At 39.2% G+C, this 20,409-nt stretch overlaps 1 protein-coding gene across 1 annotated transcript; it reads left to right on the top strand.

Moving 5' to 3' along the window:
- The first annotated feature begins 1,410 nt into the window (after positions 1–1,410).
- On the top strand, positions 1,411–18,720 carry LOC104367197 (C-type lectin domain family 5 member A-like). Its single transcript, XM_032995084.2, has 8 exons — positions 1,411–1,561; positions 3,444–3,512; positions 7,280–7,369; positions 12,901–12,966; positions 13,900–14,042; positions 14,689–14,798; positions 15,279–15,435; positions 17,956–18,720. The coding sequence occupies exons 1-7, from the start codon at positions 1,480–1,482 to the stop codon at positions 15,424–15,426; spliced, it is 708 nt and encodes a 235-aa protein (XP_032850975.1). The 5' UTR covers positions 1,411–1,479; the 3' UTR covers positions 15,427–15,435; positions 17,956–18,720.
- The last annotated feature ends 1,689 nt before the right edge of the window (positions 18,721–20,409 follow it).

The following is a 20,409-nucleotide window of genomic DNA, read 5'->3' as shown; positions in this document are numbered from 1 at the left end:
GCCCCCCAGCCTTTTCTAAACTAGACAAACCCGGAGTCCTTGGCCACTACTCACAGGAGATGCCTGCCAGCCCTTACACCAGCTTTGTTGCCCTCCTCTAGACACATGCAAGGACCTTCACATTCTTCCTAAATGGTGGGGCCCTGGGCTGGTTTTGACTGGGATAGAGTTAATTTTCTTCATGGTAGAAAGTATGGGGCTATGTTTTGGATTTGTGCTGGAAACAGTGCTGATAACTCAGGGATATTTTAGTTACTGCTGAGCAATCCTTAACACAGAGTCAAGGCCTTTTCTGCTTCTCTCACCACTCCACCAGCCAGCAGGCTGGGGGTGCACAAGAAGTTGGGAGAGGACAGAGCTGGGACAGCTGACCCCGAATGACCACAGGGATATCCCCGACCATATGATGTCCTGCTCAGCATATAAAGCTGGGGGAAGAAGGAGGAAGTGAGGGACGTTCAGGGTTATGGTATTTTGTCTTTCCAAGTAACCATTACGTGTGATGGAGCCCTGCTTTCCTGGAGATGGCTGAGCACCTGCCTGTCCATGGGAAGTGGTGCATGAATTCCTTGCTTTGCTTTTGCTTTAGCTGTTGCTTTACCTTTTAAACTGTCTTTATCTCTTTGAGTTTTCTCACTTTTACTCTTCTAATTCTCTCCCCCATCCCACTGGAGTAGGGGAGTGAGTGAGTAGCTGTGTGGGACTTAGTTGCCAGCTGGGGTTAAACCATGACAGGCCCAGAACTGCACCCAGCACTCAAGGTGAGGCTGCACCAGTGTTGAATACAGTGGGATTGTCACCTCTTTTGCTGGGCTGGCCATGCTGTGTTTGATGCACCCCGGGATGGGGTTTGCCCTCTTGGCTCCCAGGGCACACTCCTGACCCCCACTGAGCCTGCTGTCAACCATCAGATCAGGCTGGGTGATCAGGCTTCTCCTGGCAGATTACACCTGCCCCCAGCGCAAAAACTAAATCTGGCATTTTCAATTGATAAACGCTGCTATGAGCTGGGATATTTCCTCTAACAACGATTCACAGCATTGTCTTCTGGACTCTGTAGGGCTGTTCCCCATGATGTGCCATGGGTCCCTCCTGAGAGCTTTACTCTGCTTCCCAGGACTGACTTCCAAATCTCTGTATTTTTCTTCTCCTTTCCATTTCATGTAATGAAGCTTGGATTTTCAAAATACGAAGTGTGGGGTGGGCAAGGTGTCAAGATTTGGAAACTCAAAATACTACTAATGTCAGAACCACTTCCCAACAAAGGCCATCAAAGCCACAACCTTACCTTTAGCACGCTACTATCAAAAGATCAATTAGAAGTAGGCTTGCTTTCTCGTTAGAAGTTTCTCTGTGACAAAAAGAGGAAACAACTTCCTCCTGAAGGTTAGAGAGGGGAGGGAGCTATGAGTCATCCTCAGTCCAGAGTACCATTTTAAAAAGAACAGCAAGAGGAAAAAAGAAGAAAGGGGGGCAAGAATGGCAGAAAATCTCGTTTATGCTGACTTGAACCTGACTGAACCAACCAAGCCCAGACTACAGAAGGTCGCTGATGGCCAAGGTAGGTCAATCGGTCTGCACTGAGCTTTCTTTGTATTTTTCAGCCTCCCTCCCACATATTTTGAAAGAGTGCTGTGGAGCACCAAAACCCCAAAGAGGGTGAAGGAAATGTGAGGGCCAGTGATGTGAAAAATGTGCAGCTGGATTGTCAATGTAGTTTTTTTACCCCCAAAAAAGGGGATTGCTATGAGGTCTACTTTTCATTTGTTAAGGTGCAAGTGTGAGCGGGAGTTTCTTGTGTGACATTGAGTAGTTGCTATCAATTTAGGAGACTATTCCACAGCTGAATAACAATTAGCCCTGAACCAGGCATGTTCTCATGTAGCAGACTGATTCCTGCAGCAAACTGATCAGGAGATTGAGTGCCTCATGTTTCTGTTGTTTGAAGCAGTCTCATGTGTAGCCTGTTTCTGTCTGCTGAGCATAGCAGGTATTGATTCAGGGTTTTTTCCTCCTGTCTTCGTCTGTACAGACTACTGGTTTAGTAAATTAAGCATAAAATGTTTCATGGACAGATTTAGTTTGTTTTAGTATAAATGACTTTCCAAAATTCTAACCTAAAATTTATATTTCTTTAATGCACTAGGAATTATTTAATAAACCTTTGCACTGGTTTTGCTACATCTGCATAAAATTACATCCTAAAATAGCAGGCTTCATACACTTTGTGCTTCATTACTTTTTTTTCTTCCCTTTTCAACCTTACTATCTCTTTGACCAAAATAGTAGTTCCTATTTCTTGATATCTTGTGCTTGTCCTTTGCATAAAGTGTGATCCCTTGGCATCTATTTTCAGATGGCTGGAGTTTCTCATGCCCCAGGAAACACTGTTTCTACCATCTCTTTCAACAGATTACTTCATGGCTGAATAGCCATAGCTACCCACAATATTAAAAGTTAATTTAAAACTTGATTAAAAGTTACATTTTCCTTATATTTTAATCCACGCACCCCTGTTTACGGTTTTTATACTGTTTTAATAGCATTTTTATGTTTCTCTCCTTGTTCTTTTCTGGAGAACCCCTATCTACTCTTTTTTTTCCATGTGTTTACTTAATTTATGCACAGTATTTCCCAGTGATTACACATATCTTACAGAAAAGAGCTCAAACACTGCTTTCTGTCTTATTTTCTTTTTCTTCCAGTTTGATATTTTATCTTTGATAGTGGATTCCCACGATCAAATGCAGTGTTCTCAAATGAATAAAACTAATTCCATAAGCCAGAAGAATGCCCTTAAATGCATAGAAGACATTAACTCTGTACAGTGATAGAAAAAAAATGGGCTCAGTGCTGTATATCAGGATGACTTTCAGTGTTTTATAAAATTTCAATATTGTATTTCCTACTTTCTACCCCCTTTTTATGTGTCCCTGCCCTTCCTTCCTTCCCCAGATGCTTTCTGTATACTGATTTATATTTATTATATCCAGATATTAGAACAGTTTTCACTTTTCTCCCTGTTTTATCATTAACCAGTAACTCATTCAAATTTAGCATAATCTGCAGTTCTCCGGTTTGCTTCAATGTTGTAGCCATTCCCACCACTCACATATGGATGTGAATCAAATAGTACGATCAGACAACCTTAGACATTTTTCTCCACTTCTCTTTATATTTAAAAGGTGTGTGCATGTGTCCATGTCTCCTCTGTTATTGCCTGAACTGAAGATAAACCAGATCTGTTTCTGCCTATAGCAAGTCCTCTAAGGTGTGAATGCAATGGACAAAAATATTGAGCATAGTTTACACAGTCACATAAATCACTTGCTGTCATGTGTTTAGAATTTCTCCTCCTTTTTCCTCATCCTTTCAGTCATTTTTGTTCCATTTAAGTTGTTTCTCAATTTTCTCTGTTCTTTGTTATTTTTGCCTGGTTGTAGATTCTACATACGCGGAAGTGAAAGTGCAGTCACGAGACACAAATGCTGCAGCTCACTACACATCACCCGGTGAGTTTTTAGCCGTCTGCTAAATTGATATGAATTTAAACAATGAGGGGAGAGGTGGCCATTCCTTATTTTCCAAAAATGCAGTGATATAAAGCCATATGGGAGATGGGAAGATACAGTTGTCTGCTTCACATAGCCAGAGCAGGGGGCAGTTGATGTGTCACGTTATATGCAACTAAACACTTGTTGGCTTCACTGGTATAAGAACGCAGCAACCTTTTGGGTCAGACCAAGAAACCACCTAGCCCAGCCTCCTGTCTCTAATAGCTGGCATGAGTGAACAACTAGAGGTGAATAAGAAGAGGGTAGGTATATATGATACCTTCCTGTAATACTTTCACATTCATGCATCTACTCAGGGATTTCCCAAGACAGATATGTTTCTATTTATGTACCCTCAGTGTATTTCTTTCTGCAAACTTGCCCAATCTCCCCTTGGGTCTATGCACAGCCCTGATTTCTATAATATCCTTTGACGAAGGGTTCCACAGTTCTTTTTAACATCACATGAAGAACCAGCTGTATTTCTCTTACTCTGAACTGGTCTCCTATTAGATTCAGCTGTTGTTCACTGAAAGAGACAGTAAGCAGCCAAACCCTATCCAAGTCTCCATGACACTCGGGACTTTATATAACTCTGACATAGATTCTTCTTAAGTCATCTCTTTTCCATACTGCAGAACCCATCTACACTGTCATTTACTGCTTCCATTCTCTGAACATTTTCCTATATGCTTTTTGAAACAGGGGTAGTAGAACTGCATGCACCATTGAAGGCAGAGGTGAATCGCGGATTTATAAAACCATATGGCAGACAAAACATCCCTGATCTTTGTTTGTTTTCCTTCTGAATAATTCCTAACGTGTGAGGTTGTAGAGTCTTCATCCTAGAAGATATTCAAAACCTGGCTGTGCGTGGTGCTGGACAACCTGCTCTAGTTGACTACACCTGAGCAGGGAAGTCGGACTAGGTGATCTGAAAAGGTCACTTCCAACCTAAACGATTCTGTGACTGTGTGGTCAGGACAGCAGACCTGAACTTCACAGATGTCCTCTAGAATTTCTTTATTTTTAAATTTTTAATTCACATTAGATCTGTTACCTTCTAGTCTCTGGGTGCAAAAATAGCTTTAAGAGTGGGATTACAAAATGGCATTAGTAATCCAGCTATCTCACACCTAATGTCTCTTGCTAGTATGTCCATTTTTTAAATTTGGGCCATATGTCTTCCAGTTCATGTGGCTCCTCACAACAAAGTGCCCTGAAATGGAAGATCTACCCAGTTCTTACTCAGTCAACCCTGATATGAGGGATTAATTTAGCTTCTCTACTATGACCTTATCTTCAGAATGCTTCCTGGATAGCCTACCATCCACTGGCCTACAGATCTCCAGCAAAATACCTTCTCTTCATGTGTTTGAAGACACAATGTCTTTGAAACACATGTTTGAAAGCACATGTTTGAGGTATTTTCCTCCTCAAATTCCTTTCTGTCCAATTGCTTTTTCTTATATATAATCTTCGATCTTCCAGGGTTTGTGATGCATTCTGTTTTCCTCATTTAATGTCTACATCTATGGAAAATTGGCAATCTGCTTCTAATAGCTGTGTCAGCTTTCTTTTGCCTGTTCCCAGATCGTTCTTGGTAGGTGCCTTCTATTGGCCATGTGTTCCCACGATGTTATCCTTCAATAATATGTGGTCTGCCTGTATGGACTTCATTCTCTTAGCCATTCATTGTAGCTTCTCTTTGATAAATGCCCTCTCCTTCCTGTAGTTCCTCTCTTTTACCCATTAGCACTCTGTTCTTCCTTATGTAGTCTAGTGCTGTGATGACTCTCTTCCTTTTAACCCTTTCCTCATATACATAGCAGATTGGGATGATGTTCAGCTACCTAACTACAGGTGTCCAGAGCCATCTGGGAAGCATCGGGACATTCGATCTAGATTCAGAATGCAAATCTGGAAGACCACAGATTCTTGGAGGTCCTGTGTAATATCTTCCAGGTCTGTGCTGTTATCTGATACCTGAGGGTACCTCAGATGGCAGAAGCCACCCATTTTCATCTGCTTGACATCTGATTATTTTAGCCTAGGGTGGGACATTCCAGGTCTTCCCATCTTATTTTTCAGACTTCTAGTATATGTGTGGAAGCTGGTGTGCCACATACATTGTTTACTTCTTAACACTTCATTTAAATGACAGTCAGTTTTGCATTTTCTGCTCGACTGTTTCTACACTCTAGTCTTTCCTTTTCCTGAGAACACAGTGGTTTTGAAGTCCACACAGGAAAGCTTCCCTTTCCTCATTTTAAGAGTTACTTACAACCTTCAGCCTCTGACAGCTTGCTCTTATTAATCTTAAATGTTACATAAAACCTTTTAGATGTCATGTCCATCAGCTTGACTCCTTTATAGTTAAGATGAAATCTGTTCCTTCAGAGTGTTTGGACACTGCACCGAATGTGTCCCAAATTCCTGAAGAATCGGGAATCTGGATCCTTACTCCATATTCTCAGCCAAGTGCTAAAATGCTGCTTTTCCATTTCTCCCTCCAGTCTTGCACAGGGTACTGGGACCACTGATGGAATTGCCCCCTTAGGATTCCTGGTCACCCACCTCCTTCCAACAAGCTTCATTTGTGTGACTAAAACTTCTCTCCACCCTTCCCAGTCTCGTTGGGAAGCACATGAACTGGAGTATCAGTAGATATTTTGCACCTATCAAATAGATCTGTTGATTATTGTAATAAAAATCTGTTCAGGGTGCAACCATTACCTGACCAAACCTTCTCAGGCAGAAAACCTGACAGCACAGACTTCTTCTCGAGTGCCTTCTTCTTTCAAAGACTGGTTTAAAGTCAGTCTAGTTTAATACTATACTAAGTATGAAACTTCTTAGTATTTCAGTAATTAAAATAGTAATGCACAAGTAGGTGTGAAAATAAGGTTACCAGGCAGAACAGACCAGATATTCACTGCAGTTAGGATGAAGATTCAGGATGGCTTCCTCATTTATCTAAAACTGTTTACAGAGTGGGGGTAATAGCAGCAAAAATCTCAATTTGATTTTCAGATCCTAATTGTCACACAGACACCATAAACTTCAAAGATAGCAGAAGGCATAAGTAAATACTCTAGCAGGTATATGAAGCAAGAAGAGATGGAAAGCTCTCCTTTAACTTTTAATTCAGTATCTGATGAGTCCAGTCAACATATTATTTGTCCCCTCTGGGACCTTCTTTTGCTCTATAGCACCCAGCCAATTTCCACTGAGGTGACAGACTAATGAATATCACAAGGATCCCCTTGATGTAAATCCTGAACATAAGTCCATAAAAAACAGTCAAAAGAGAAAGAGGAGACTGTTCAACCCCTCTGAAAAATTTGCTGTGTTGAGGAGTATTACACGGCAGGACCTTTATCTGGTAGGTTGATTGGGTTTTGCTTTCATAGTATTTTGGGAGGACATGTAAGTATCCCAGTGAGCACTTAACTCTAGTATCAAGCACAGCAGAATTTAACAAAGTATTCTAGGCAATGGGAGAAGGGTTCAGGTTGAATGTCAGTGATGGAAAAAAAAAAAACAAAAACATGTCCACACCATATCTATTACAAGAAGAACAAACACCTGAGGGGACAGCACTGAAGGGCTTTGTCTAACAAGAAAAAGTTGTCTCAGTGTGAGCCTGAAAAGGGCATTTTTGAATGAAGACAAAGGGTTCCTTTTCCATTTGTTACCTCAATCTTTATTTTTTCTATCTGTAGGTAAAAGATATTGCTCCAGAACACGTGTCGCTGTATTGGTTGCTGTGATAATCCCCCCACTGGTCTTAGCAGTGTGTCTGATACTCTTATGTAAGTCCTGCTAAAAATGTAATAACTGCAATGAATTTGTGACCCTCACCCACTGGCTGACACCTAAGTCACGACATCCAAACCCCGTAGCAACAGAAGGCTAGTTTGAAGGCACAGGACAGTAGCTTTTAGCCAACTGTGGCTGTAAGAGGAAATCTGTGAAAAAGTAGAGTGGTTTGATGGTTTAAAATTCCAAAAGAAAAAAAGCCAAAACCCAATTAAAAAACTGACAAAGTTCAAGCAATAAATAATTTATTATACAAATGTTTTGAAGAAACAAGTCAAGATTAGATAATGCCTATTATGAGTATTATGACTGCTAACTGTAAGAATATTTCAAGGCAATGCTCTTGTATCATGTCACCAAGATGTCCACAACACCAAAAATCTTTAAACAAATATGAATAAAAGCTCATTTGAAAGAGGTGGCTAAGTCACAACTTAAAGGAATTAGTTTGTCCTTTACTTGAATAAAAGCCTAGTACTAGGTCTCTCTGCATATATGTCACTCAGTTCATAACAATTTTTGAACTACATAAAAAGATATATATATTTTTTTAGAAATAAAGCATTCTAATCTCCATTAGGAAAAAAAAAAAAAAAAAAACAACAGATTTTAGTAGAGTCATGTGATACTTCCCTCTGATTATTTTCAAGGAATAATTTTTAAATTTCAGATGTGGTTGCTTGTTTCTTTTAATCCTTTGACAGTTGAGCAAGCTTAGGAGGCTTCCACAATCAATCAGTCAATCAAGTGCCAGAGTTTGCAACCTACTCAGAGATGCACATGGAGAAACTCTTTCTGAGGACATGCCAAACCCTTTGATCCATGGAACTTAAAAAATAGTGTTGGGGGATGTAATTATTTTTTTCTTTTTCAAGCCAAAGCGTAAAGGACAGATGTCTCATAGTGCTCTGACCTGTAAAAAGGTAAAATGCCACAGGAAGGGCAAAATTAAAACAAAACAAACCAACACAGCATAACAAGATGAAATTGCTAGCATTACTGAGGAGTTGAATGAGGAGCCATTAGACTTTAATTCAGGTCTGGCTTCAGTTATAGTTACTTTGTTGATTTCAGTACTCCCTCAGTGAACCAAAAAAATACTCCTAAGAAACTTGAGATCTAGATCAAACTTGAGAAACTAAATCAAATTAGTTTTTTATTTCAATAGCGCACAGTTTTCAGTTGTACTCCAAATGAAAACTGTTGTCATTTTGACTGTTTTATTTCTGAGTTTTAATTTTATATGAGTTTTCCATACAGTTTTGTTTTGCCAAATATACCGTTCCTAATGAACAACTTTAAAAAGTGAACTGTCACCTCTTAATATTGATTTATTATAAAAGAGCTCTGCAGGCCAGAAGGCATTTTCCATTTCTGTTCAAGAAAATTACAAAAATTTTACTCAGTAGAACCTGACCAGAAATTTTTATGATTTTTATAGTAGTGTCATACTATTTTCTTTTTGCTTGAGAGAAAATTTATCTGCTGGTAAGTAAAAAACTGGCACTGCAGTTCATGAGCTGGTCTTCCATAAACAGGCAGGTCTGACTTTGTTTCAAATGCTCCTTCATATGAATTACATTTTTCTTTTTTCTGAAACTAGGAGCTGATATCCAGCCTCAAGATATATGCATATAAATGCATATATGCATGAAAACCATACAATTCCAAACCAATTATTCTGTTTTATTTTTCCTTGTTGCTCTAGGGATTCAGTAAAATGCAAAAAAAGCCTTGATGTTCCCAGTTAGCGTATGACTAAAGCACCATAAAATTCAGTGTTAAGTTGCTCCAATTAGAAAATAACACATTGATGATTTCTTAAGTTTCCTGCCTTTGAACCATTCGCAGAAATGTTACTGTCTGCATCTCCCAGGCAGATTTCAGAGTTAAAGGTGACAATATTCCAGAAGAAAATCTTGACCCACCATTTATGTGTTTTCAATTGATTTCCATCCAGTAGAAGAATCAGTAGGGTGGTGTTCATTTTTTTAATGCATACCAGTATGCATTAATTTCTATTTTTTTCTCAGAAATCAGTGCTTTAAAATTATGTTAGGTACTTTTAGTACCAGTATTTGGTACTATTATATACTAAGGAATTCAGCATATAATTACAAGCAGTACTTCAAGTTTCTACCCACAGGCTCAGGCTATATGCAAACCCCAGCTTCTTCATATTCTAAATGAAATGGTCCTGATATTTGTTCATATCATGTTTTTGAGAATTTTTCCTGAAGAGTACATTCTGTTTTGCCCTATTCCAAACACGTGGTTGCTTCCTCAACTTCTCAGTCCTCAGCTTTAACTTCATTATTTCCACCACAATTATCTGTTTTAATACTCTTTAAAATGTAATGCATACTTTATCATGTGTATCTCTGTATACAGGTTTGAATGTAATTCTATATACCAGAGCTTTAAGTACCTTTGTTTTCAAATATTCAGACATACATCTTTCCTTGTTTGTTTTGGGTTTTCTGTTTGGTTGGTTGTTGTTGTTGGTTTTGTTTTTGGTTTTGTTTTTGTTTTTTTTTTTTAATAGTGATATCCAAGACTCAACTTCTCCTATACCAATATATTGGAAGCTAATCCCTAAAAAGAAAAGGGCAAATCACAAAATTTAGTCTCTGCAAAATTAGACTTTTATTGATCAACTTTGATCTTTGAATTGTAAAAATAGTATTATACATTGTCAGTATTTGGTTCTAGGTGCTACAGTGAAGCTTTTTCTCACAACTGCAAGAGTCTAGTTCTTGCTTTCTATTAGGAAAGAAATGTAGATTAGTAGGACTTCCTACGCAGCGTGGTTTTGAAGTCTATAGTGGCTTTTACAATTCATACTTCAGCAATATGTAAAAGAGTAGTTTGATAACTGTTTATCACCAGATGCCAGCTCATTACAATCCCAGTAAAAAAAAGAGCTCTCAGACTCTGTAAAGTATTACTTAAAATGCTATTTATTAGAGCTAATGCTATAAAGAAAGAGAGAACAGTATAGAAAATCCTAGGTCCCTTCAGATGCTGGGAACCCTAAGCAAAATTACAGAACAGAGAAACTTGGTCCAGTGGCTCTCTTTTCTGAGAAAGCAAATATAATCATTTCCCAGAATAATACTGTTATTTCATACTTACTTCCTTTTGTCACCCACTGTCTGGCTCTAGGTTTACTGAAGGAGCTGATTAATCCTTTGTGCTAAATTTGAGATTCACTTCTGTCACTGCTCAGTTTGGAGTCTCTAGTGGTCCTTGAAATCATTCTGGACATTTTTGGCAGTAGGGTCTATGCTCTATGGGGTGAAGTGATCTGTTTTATAAGACAATCATAAATTTGTTATTTATTTCAATGTTGAGTATTCTACTGAATCATTTAATGTAGCAGTTGGGAGGATATTTCAGCCATTGGGAGTATTTGTAGCTGCCAGCCAAAAAAAATCTATATTTATGATTGTCATAGGGATAAAAGTTGTTTCATTTTGGTTATGAAGAATGCTGTGAGATGGAGTTGGTAGAAAAAATCCTCACATGGTAAAGGCTGGTCAGGTTGTTTCTCACAGCAGGCAAAAGTGCACCTAGTGAAAGGTATTCCCTTTCCTGAAAACCTTTGCCTTGTCTGTATTCTTTATTTCTTGATGAAATAATGAATTTCTGCAGCATTCTATGAAAACTGAATTTCTTACCAGAATCAGCTATTCAGTCAGGGCACAGATGCTCCTTAGGATTACTGTCACTAAAATTTGGCTACAGAAAATGAATTGGAAGAAGAGATGCTACATTTATGACAAAATAACCTATTTTTGCCAGAGGTGGGTACAGGGCAAACCCAGATTCTCTGTAACAGAGATGCTCATCTCTCAAACTCAATAGTTACTTTTGTCAGCATAGTTACGACTACATTCTGGTGGGCTGAAATCCTTTCAACGTATCAACTACTGCACCATAGAGTCTTGCATCTGTAAGGATGCATAGGTACTAGGGAAGTGGCTCGACCCCAAGGAAAGTAAGAGCTCGGGATTGCCACCTCTCTTGTTGATAGTTGCAGTTTGGATGCTTTGGGCTAGTAACCTATCCTTTCACTACCAAACCTCAATGTCCAGAAGAGATTAGGTGTCATCAAATCTAACTGCCACTCTACTTCTTTTCCCTCATCTTATTTTTGAGCTTGCTGATTGTAGACAAAGTTCTTCCTTTAATATTCTGTTTCTTTTATCGTTTGGCTCTAGTATGAAGTCTGTAAAGATGTCAGTTCTTTCACGCTCCGTGTCATTCTGGTACAAGCTTCTTAGAACTTTCTTTAATTCAATCTTTTTCTTATTTTATATATTCTTTTTTAAAAGGAATTTATCAATTTCGGTTTCAAGTATAAGAATTCTACCCCTACAATTTTTAGTTTAATGTTTCTTTAATGTTATTATTCATCCCTTAATTTTTTAACTTCAGTTAACCTCAAAAATACCTCCTTAAAATTTGTTATAGACAATTTAGTATCTCCCAGTCAACTGAACTAATAATAGCCATTCATGGCATGGGCAACTGTGTCTCTAAAGCTAAGGTTTCCTAAGCAGAGAATCTGGGAAAATACCAAGATTTTCTTACTGCTACACAGAGCCACCTGGAACAACATAATCCTCCTTTAGCCTGTTAACTGTGAGTGATCCCTGAACTGTATACTTTCAACATGGTCTAAACTCCTGGGGGAGTCTCTAAACTGATAAAAACCAAAGCCCTGAGAAGACATGAAAAATACATAAAAATCACATGAGCTTCCATAGTAAACTAAGAATAAGTTTAGTTCACCTGAGGCCTCAGCTACTTTCTTCACCCTCTCAAAACATTTTCTTTTCCATTTTTCTTTGTGATAAATTCATGCAGTCCAGCTAGTCATCAGGTAATATGAATAAATTTGTAAGCCGCCCTCCATGGCCCCTTTTTCTTGGAGCCAGAAACCTCCCATGGAGCACAAATCCCTCACAACCACTGTGTTAGAAGAAGAGGAAAATCAATGCTATTTCAGGCTGGGTATATGCTTTAAAACCTAAAATGAACACTGTTGTTGTGTTTTGGTCTAGGGGAGCAACGTCATTAGATAAGCTTCCAGCTGGGGCATGGGGTGTGCTCTGCCTGAATATCTCACCCCAGCTGTTCGGGGTAGGAGCCAACAGTGTCCGCAGCTCCAATCTGTGTGGGAGCATACTTAAGCAAGAACAGATTGGCTTGAGCACTGATCTCTCAAAAATGGCTTATTTCTTATTGCTATAGTTATGCGTATACTGTACACCACATTTACCACTACTCTGAAAATGTGCGGAGCATTTTTTGTTAAATTCCAGAGTTAGACTCTTTAGAAATCTGCTCCATAGTATGGCACTACAGGTTTGGGTTTTTAAAATGGAGAAGAAAAAAAGGTGAGGAGTAGGCATTCTGTGTGGGATGATGGTGGGGGTCAAAGATGTCCAGAAGAGCTCTGATGGTGTACAGCAAAATGGCCAGCCATTCAAAGCAGAAATTGTATTCCTATTTCCAGACTATCCAAATGCAAGCAGCCCACCTGACTCAGAAACATTCTCCACCACTTATGAAGAGGCACTAGGTAGGTAATCTTCTGTCATTCAAAAGACAGTTTCTAGAAGCCTGTTAGATTGCCTTTTAAGATGGAGGGGGGCTGGGAGAGGGTGTCTAGATTTTGTTCAGAAAAAAAAAAAAAAAAAGAGAAACCAAAAAAAACCTCTGACATCACAGGAATAAACAACCTTATCTTGTACACTCATACGATGAGCTCTTAAGTCCAGAGACATTTCACATTTTCATCTTCTTTAAAAGCAGTGCTTGGTCACCACTGCATTACAGTTTCAGAGGTAAGAACTGATTACTCTCTCACACTAGTACGGAGGAGCCCACGGTGAGGTGAATGGACATGAATATAACAATCCTTTTGGTATCACAGCATCGTAGTGAGTGTGATGGATCGATGTGCATGTACTGCTTTTCAAATACCCCTCCATTCTTAACATTTAAATAAGTGCAATTCCCTTTTGTTGTTTAGGAGATGCAGGATAACCAACAAAGCTATAACATGCAGTCCCTATCTCCCTGAATCATACCACCCTTTCCAGGTCCCATTCTCTGTTCCTCCTGGGACCCTGCCTGGCAATGGAGAGAAATGTCTTTAAGTAGCATCACTATTGCCATATGTTACAGAAGGCAGAGAAGACATTTAAAAACTGAAAGCTGCTTTTTACCCTGACCATTTGTCTTTATCCCGTGAGCAAAGATTTAAAAGGCTGGATAATGTTATCTGTGAATCTCCTTGTCTGTCTCCTCCTCCTCACTCATGCCTAGTGACTCCTGGGCTGGTATTAGCTACAGAGATTGCCAGGGAACCCCGTTGGTCTGGTGAAAATTATAAGCAGGACCTCACAGGTACTCTTCTGGCTCTAATTTACTCTCTTAACTTTCTTTTGTAATGGGATCCTTTTGTTAGTGAGCACATGGATTTTTTCATACCTGTTCTTCCCTCCTGCAGGCTGCCCCCAACACTGGAAAAAAAATGGGGGAAAATGCTACTTCTTTTCTCAAATGAAGAAAAAAATTGACTGGAATGCCTCCCGTAAAGAATGTACTGACATGAATTCAGACCTGGTGATCATTGACAGCAAGGAAAAACTGGTGAGATCTAAATTCATAGGGCTGCTTCTAGAGTTTCTTAACCTGTATGCCAAAGGGCTGATGGGTCTTCTCATGTTAGATGTCTTTGGGGGTCTATAATCTACTGCTAGCTGTATACACCAAATATCTCTGTATGGTAGCAAACACCTTCACAGACAGACGTATCTTGGTGCTTGAAGTCTTGCACCTGGAGCCTTCTCTCTCCAAGGATGTTCCCATGCGAAGGAGCAAACTCTCTGCCTAGCTTACTTATGTTTTAAAGGCATTTAGCACACAATCCAAGACCAAGCAAGTAGAACAGACGTTTATTTGTGAGAGCCATTGCTTTGGCAAAAACTGAAAAGGTTTTCACATCACAATTGGAATTGAAAAGTGTCTCCAGGTATCAAGTAACACCTGGCTAACTACACTGTATAGCTTTAATGGTATCACAAGTGTATTATTCTACGTAGTTGATTCATAAGAATCCCCAGGAACAGAGATGAAATGAAATAAAAATGGAAAAATTCAGCCTCTGAAGCTGTGGAAAGAGATGGTGTGGCTTTACACACACTGGTCTGTTGGCTATTTAGCACTAAGCGTTCTGTGTGCTTCTAGTGAAGAAAATGTAAATTTAATGTATTATAACTGTTTGTTTCCTTTCTAGGATTATCTCATTTCACAATCAGAAAGTCATTACTACTTACTTGGTCTCACATACTCTAAGAGCGAGAACAAGTGGAAGTGGTTTAACAACGTGGAACATAGCACAGACATGTAAGCCTATTTCAGCAAGTCACTGTGATGCAACATCTGGAAGCACATCCCTGTGACAAAGTCAAAGGGAGCCTATAAGTCATGTGGGAACACAGGTGTATCACATCAGGATGGCAAAAGAGAACACAGCTGTAGTTCTGGAGGGGAAGGAGGAATATGGCTGGATGGAGTTCAGTGGCAAAAGAAAGGATACACCGGGCAGGTACAAGAGAGAGTGTGATGTCAGCACCACTGAATGGAGACTACCAAAGAAGGAGAAGGACTCTGGATGGGAAAGCATAGCCCGTATGCTTTTGTTGAGGTCTGGGGAAGAAAATTAAGGAATGGGAAGGATACTCCAATAAGGCAACTTCTAACCCCACTGACAGTACTATAGCTTAGCAGCAAGGCCAGGTGCCACTCTGCCTTTCATGGCAGTGATACCGATTGCATTGCATCGGTCAGGAATTAAACTAAATCTGACTTTCTCTCCTTGTTCAGGTTTACCATAGGAGGAGACTTTACTGACTATTTCTGCAGTGTCATTGGACATGGCAAAGTAGAAACCGCACCTTGCAGTGGATCCTCAACAACACAAAATATGTGTGAAAAAGCTGCAGATATTTCAAAGAGGCAGAAGGAGAGCTAAAAACAAAAGGTCTGTAGAGCTTGGGCATAGGATGGGTGGGTAAACTGGATCTGGTGTTGGTGGCTGAGATGAAGCTCTGCTGAACCTTTCCTATGGAAGCCCCTTTGCCAGTTCAGGAGGATGTTTGTTCAAGGCCAGATTCTGACTATATTATGAAAATGAAATTTAGAAAAATGTTAATGACACCGTTACCCTTACAGAAAAAAATCTGCAAAAGCCACTTCTGATACCTAATTAAACAAAGGATCTTGAGAGACCAAGAAAATATTTTCAATGCAGCTTCACTGTGTGAGAATAGCATCCATTTCCCTTGGATGTGGGAAGCAGGTTCGGAGCATGAATAGGCCTGTTTGTTATTGAATTTCTTTTTATAAGTTTGAAATTATTAATTACAGGAAAATTAGGTATAATTTATGCCATTTAGCAATGTTTGATATGAGACACAAGTAATGTGTAGGCATCTGTGATCCCAGAGGACTCCTCTGGGTCACAGGCCTTTGCCAGCTGGTGTTAAAGCTGGTGCTAAGTACTGTAACTCTGACATTTGATCATTCCCATTTACTTTGTTGGTTCTAAAGCACCCAGTCTTCTTCAAAGGGCCAGTAAAGCATAGATGCAGCCTTGATGAAGTGACAGCACCTTCCATTTGCTGTCAGATGACATTTATTCTGGCTCAGGGCTTCTGGAGGCTCACTGACTGCTACAGACAAGGGACCAGCTAACGCTCCCCAAATACCATCTCAGAGATACACTGCCTGTTCCTTGTATCTAGACAAGATACAGACTGCTATACTCACCTCAGTAACATAGGCAGTTTTCAAGCAAATTTTGAAGGAAAAGGTAATACAAATCACAGAGGTCAATGAGAGGAAAAACCCAATGTGAATATATTCACAAGGATAACTCATCCTGGTCAGCTTTCTCTGAGAAGACTGGCTCATCTGAAATTAGGATTTTCTTAAAACATTTGATTAGGATTCCACATATAAAATTAGCAAGCTTTTTAGAAAAAAATGTCACGTGTAATACATTCAGTAGTGTCCTTGTTGCAAAATGCAGACATCTACCAATAATGCCTAAAGTGACATAAAGTTACGTCTGAATAATGCAACACTGGAAGACGTCAAAACTGGTGAAGATCCAAGCCTAATACAGTAAGAACTGTATGACCTGAGGAGGACTGTAGCAAAAGAAACAGAATAAAATGGAACAGCAGAAAGTGCAGCAGAACAGACTAATAACAAGAATTAACCTGGGAGTTTAGCAGTTGGAAATGACAAAAGACCTGTACACTTCAGTCAATGCTAAGTGACAGGGATCTGCCACTGCAGCATGGCTGTGGAAAAAAAAAAAAAAAAAAAAAAAAGAAAAAGAAGTGCTGCAGTCCTAGAATGTATTGGATAAATATTTCCAGTAGAGATGAAACATTTTACTACTATTCTATAGGAAAAATACCCTTATCTGTAATAATATGAAGAGTTCAAGCTAACCATGTTGAACCTGAATATCAGCTGTAACAAGTACAGAGAATAATAACTAGCACAGCCAGAATATGGAGAATGTGGATCTTACAAGAAATTATTAGGAAAGTTTGCATGGACTAGCTTAGTGAAATGTCATGTATAGAGGAATGCATTTATTGTCCATAAGTGTATCAGAACTGGTTATGATGGAGGCAGAAAAGTTAAGATGAAGTACAAATCTGGCATGAAGTGAGGAATAAACTATCCATCTTAATCTTAAGATAAAAATTCGATTTAGGGTAAGATATGTCAGGATTGCATTGAAAGCCAGTCCAATGTTAAAAATAAAGCCTGTTCAGAAACCATGTATTCTTTTTAGGATATAAGTTTTTGGGGTTTTCGTGTTTGCTTTTTTTTTTTTTTTTAAATTTGCTCTGAAGTCTATATTCCCTAATTTCCAGACTTAGTTTTTAGAAAATGTTACTTGAAATCATAAATTTGATGATCAGGTGGACTTTTGGCTGTGTTTTCAAGCAGCTGAGATTCGGGGCTCTGGATTTGGCTCTGAAATATACAACTTCACAAGGAGAATTATATGGATAATTGTGATTGGAAATGGGGCAGCAATACCCAGCACTTCGGCACCAGACTGTGCCAAGCTCTTCTGAAACATAAGTGGTTCATCCATTCATAGTAAAACAGTGCCTCTCTATGGAAAGGACCAACGCTTAGTTGTAATAGCTCAGAGGAAATGCATTAAAATATTTTATGTTCTTTGCCTATTTATGTGTATTTCACACTTATGGGAAATAATACCTCCAGTGTCTACCTGAATTCAGAGTCTACCTGAACTCTAGCCCTTGTAGTTGTATGTTCTTGCACCCTGTGACAATGCAGAGCAGTTGTTCTCTGCTGCTTGATCTTTTTTTTTTTTTTTCCTTTCATGCTTAAACTTCTGCAAATCTTTCTGCTGATTAAAAAAGAAAAAAATAATCAGTGTTTTCTCTCTTTGTAAAAAGATCTGCAAGTGGATGGGAAAGGATTATTAATATAATGTCTATTCTAGGAATGAAATCGGCCAGGACCTTTTTCTGACTCAGATGACACAACTCACTTCTCCGCAGCGAAGCTCTCCTTCCAAAGCAGTTTGGCTGCATGCAAACTATGCAACCAGAATAATCCTTGGCACATACTAATCACCAGATCATACTTAGCTTTCTGTGGGAGAATACAAGCATTTCAGGATAAATCTGCGCAAAAGGCAGTGTAACAACTCGACAGCACTGAGTTTTAGAGAAGCCTGCAAGCAAGAGAATACCTAGAAAGGTTTTGCTGCTATTCTTATCTGTGTCCTGGTTTCGGCTGGGATAGAGCTATTATTTTTCCTTCCCTCTCAGCAGCTAGAATAGTGCTGTGTTTTGGATTCAGTGTAGGATTTGATATGAGAAGAATGTTGATAATGTACTGATATTTTTAGTTGTTGGTAAGAAATCAAGAACTTTTCAACTTCCCGTGTCCTGCTAGTGCGCAGGTGCACAAGAAGCTGGGAGGGAGCATAGCCAAAGCAACGGACCCAAACTGGCCGCTGGAATATTCCATGTCATCTAACATCATGCTCAGTATGCAGATGAGAGTTGATCGGGAAGCTTGCTCTCACTTCCAGGGTTGTGATTTCAGGATTCTCTGTTCTCTGGGATTGCTAGCCGGGAACAGGCTGGGCACTGGGCAGTGGGTAGGGAGCAATCACCTCATGCGTTACTCATTTGTATTTTCTATTATTACTATTGTTATTATCATTATTATTTTTATTTAATTTTATTTCAATTATTAAACTGCTTTTATCTCAACCTATGAGTCTTCTTTCCCTTACCCCTCCAACTCTCTCCCCCTTTCCCTGGGGGGGGCGAAGCAAGTGGTTGTGTGGTGTTTGGCTGCCGGCCGGATTTAAACCATGACACTGTCCTTCTTAAATTCTGCTTTGTCCAATCCCTTTTACAGTGCAAGGCTTTCCTTGAACACAGCTCAGAGTGCTGATGTCACAGCCACAGATCAAGGCCTAGTTTAGCAGGTACAAATATGTGATTAAATGATGCTTTCTCTGAAACCCAAACACAAGACAAGAAACACCTGATGGAGGGAACAAAGAAACAGCTGTGATTCTGTGATTGCATCATTGGCCAGGGAATGGCACACTTGTTACCTGGACCGTCGATGGAGGTACCCTCCACCACCCTCTGTGTGTGTGTGTGTGTGTATATGTGTTATCATTTGCATTCTAACTACTTATCTGGTTATATCAAGGGAAGGAGAATATTGGAAGGTGCAGATTTCTACTTTAGAAAAGAGAGAACCACTCTTTTCCTTCATTGTAGGAAATAACAGATGTGATCTGTTTTCAACCAATGAGTCCAAAGGCCTCATCATGGAAGCTCTCACTGGTACTATCTTCTAGATGTGTAAGGTATCAAGAGACATTGTAGATGCACTGGCAAAGAAAGCAATGGGCATGTTGATAGATAAAATAACAGATGGCTAATATTGGCATAATTTGATAATAGGTCCTCTTCTATCATATAAATACCTTGAAATGCTACTTTTCACAGCTTGCTTAGATGAATAGAGGGCGTTGAAGGGCAAGGAGGGGGACTAAGGAAAAAACCTACAATTGTGAGTTGGAAATAATCCTGTCCCTGGCAAATGACCAGAAGAAATGAGAAACACCTCATAGAAATCAGTTACTCAGAAATAACTGACTGTGTTTCTACATAATTTGGAGAAGGCTGTGGACTTCAGAAGTATGTGTGTGTGAAAAGGATGGCAAAGTTGCAAGTCTCAGAAGGATTTATCATCTATTATATAACATAGAGCATGACTAGTAGAAGCAATATCATTCATTTTCTATTACTTTCTCAAAAACAGCCCAGACATAAGACAATAAGGATGAAGATTCTGATTTTCATTTTTTTCCTCTCTTATTTCAAATTGAAAGTCTAAAAGCAACAATTTCAGCTGTGCTGTAATTCAACTAAATGCTGTGAATGTGCTGTCTTGTGCTGTCCCACCCTGTTATATTACAAAAATATACTCAATTTCCATATTGGACAGGAGTCTGGGATAGGAGACTATGCCAGAACTGAAAACTAGCCACAGGGACAGGTACCTATAGGCACGCAGGTTCCTACAGATTATTAAGAACATGGATAGCATCACTAATGGCTTAGCAAGTTCCTTGGAAATGGATATGCTTTTGACAGATGGAACTGCACTGATTTTGCAGTGAAATGTAGAGATTCCAAATTTCTATCATTATCTATCACAGACAATGAAGATTTGTGTAATTAAGCTCAATTATATGACAAGTGCAATGCATGACTGTTTCTCTAACAGTTTCTTCCTGTCTCTGCTCTTACAAAATTCATCCTGAAACAAACCACTTTGTATGAAGATGTAAGTTGAGATATTGTTGATGGTGAGCACCAGAAATGAGAAAATGTAGATGAAACTTCAAGAGCAGCAACGG

The sequence above is a fragment of the Tyto alba genome, unplaced genomic scaffold (genome assembly GCF_018691265.1).
Source record: "Tyto alba isolate M040663 unplaced genomic scaffold, T.alba_DEE_v4.0 Super-Scaffold_21, whole genome shotgun sequence".
NCBI classification, from domain to species: Eukaryota; Metazoa; Chordata; class Aves; order Strigiformes; family Tytonidae; genus Tyto; species Tyto alba.
This window is presented reverse-complemented; position numbering and strand designations above follow the sequence as displayed.

Coding starts and splice junctions, on each gene's coding strand:
- LOC104367197 (XM_032995084.2), top strand. CDS start 1,480: ATGGCAGAAAATCTCGTTTATGCTGACTTGAACCTGACTGAACCAACC. Junction 12,967..13,899: donor CACTTATGAAGAGGCACTAG/GTAGGTAATCTT, acceptor TCCCTCCTGCAG/GCTGCCCCCAACACTGGAAA. Junction 14,043..14,688: donor TTGACAGCAAGGAAAAACTG/GTGAGATCTAAA, acceptor TTTCCTTTCTAG/GATTATCTCATTTCACAATC.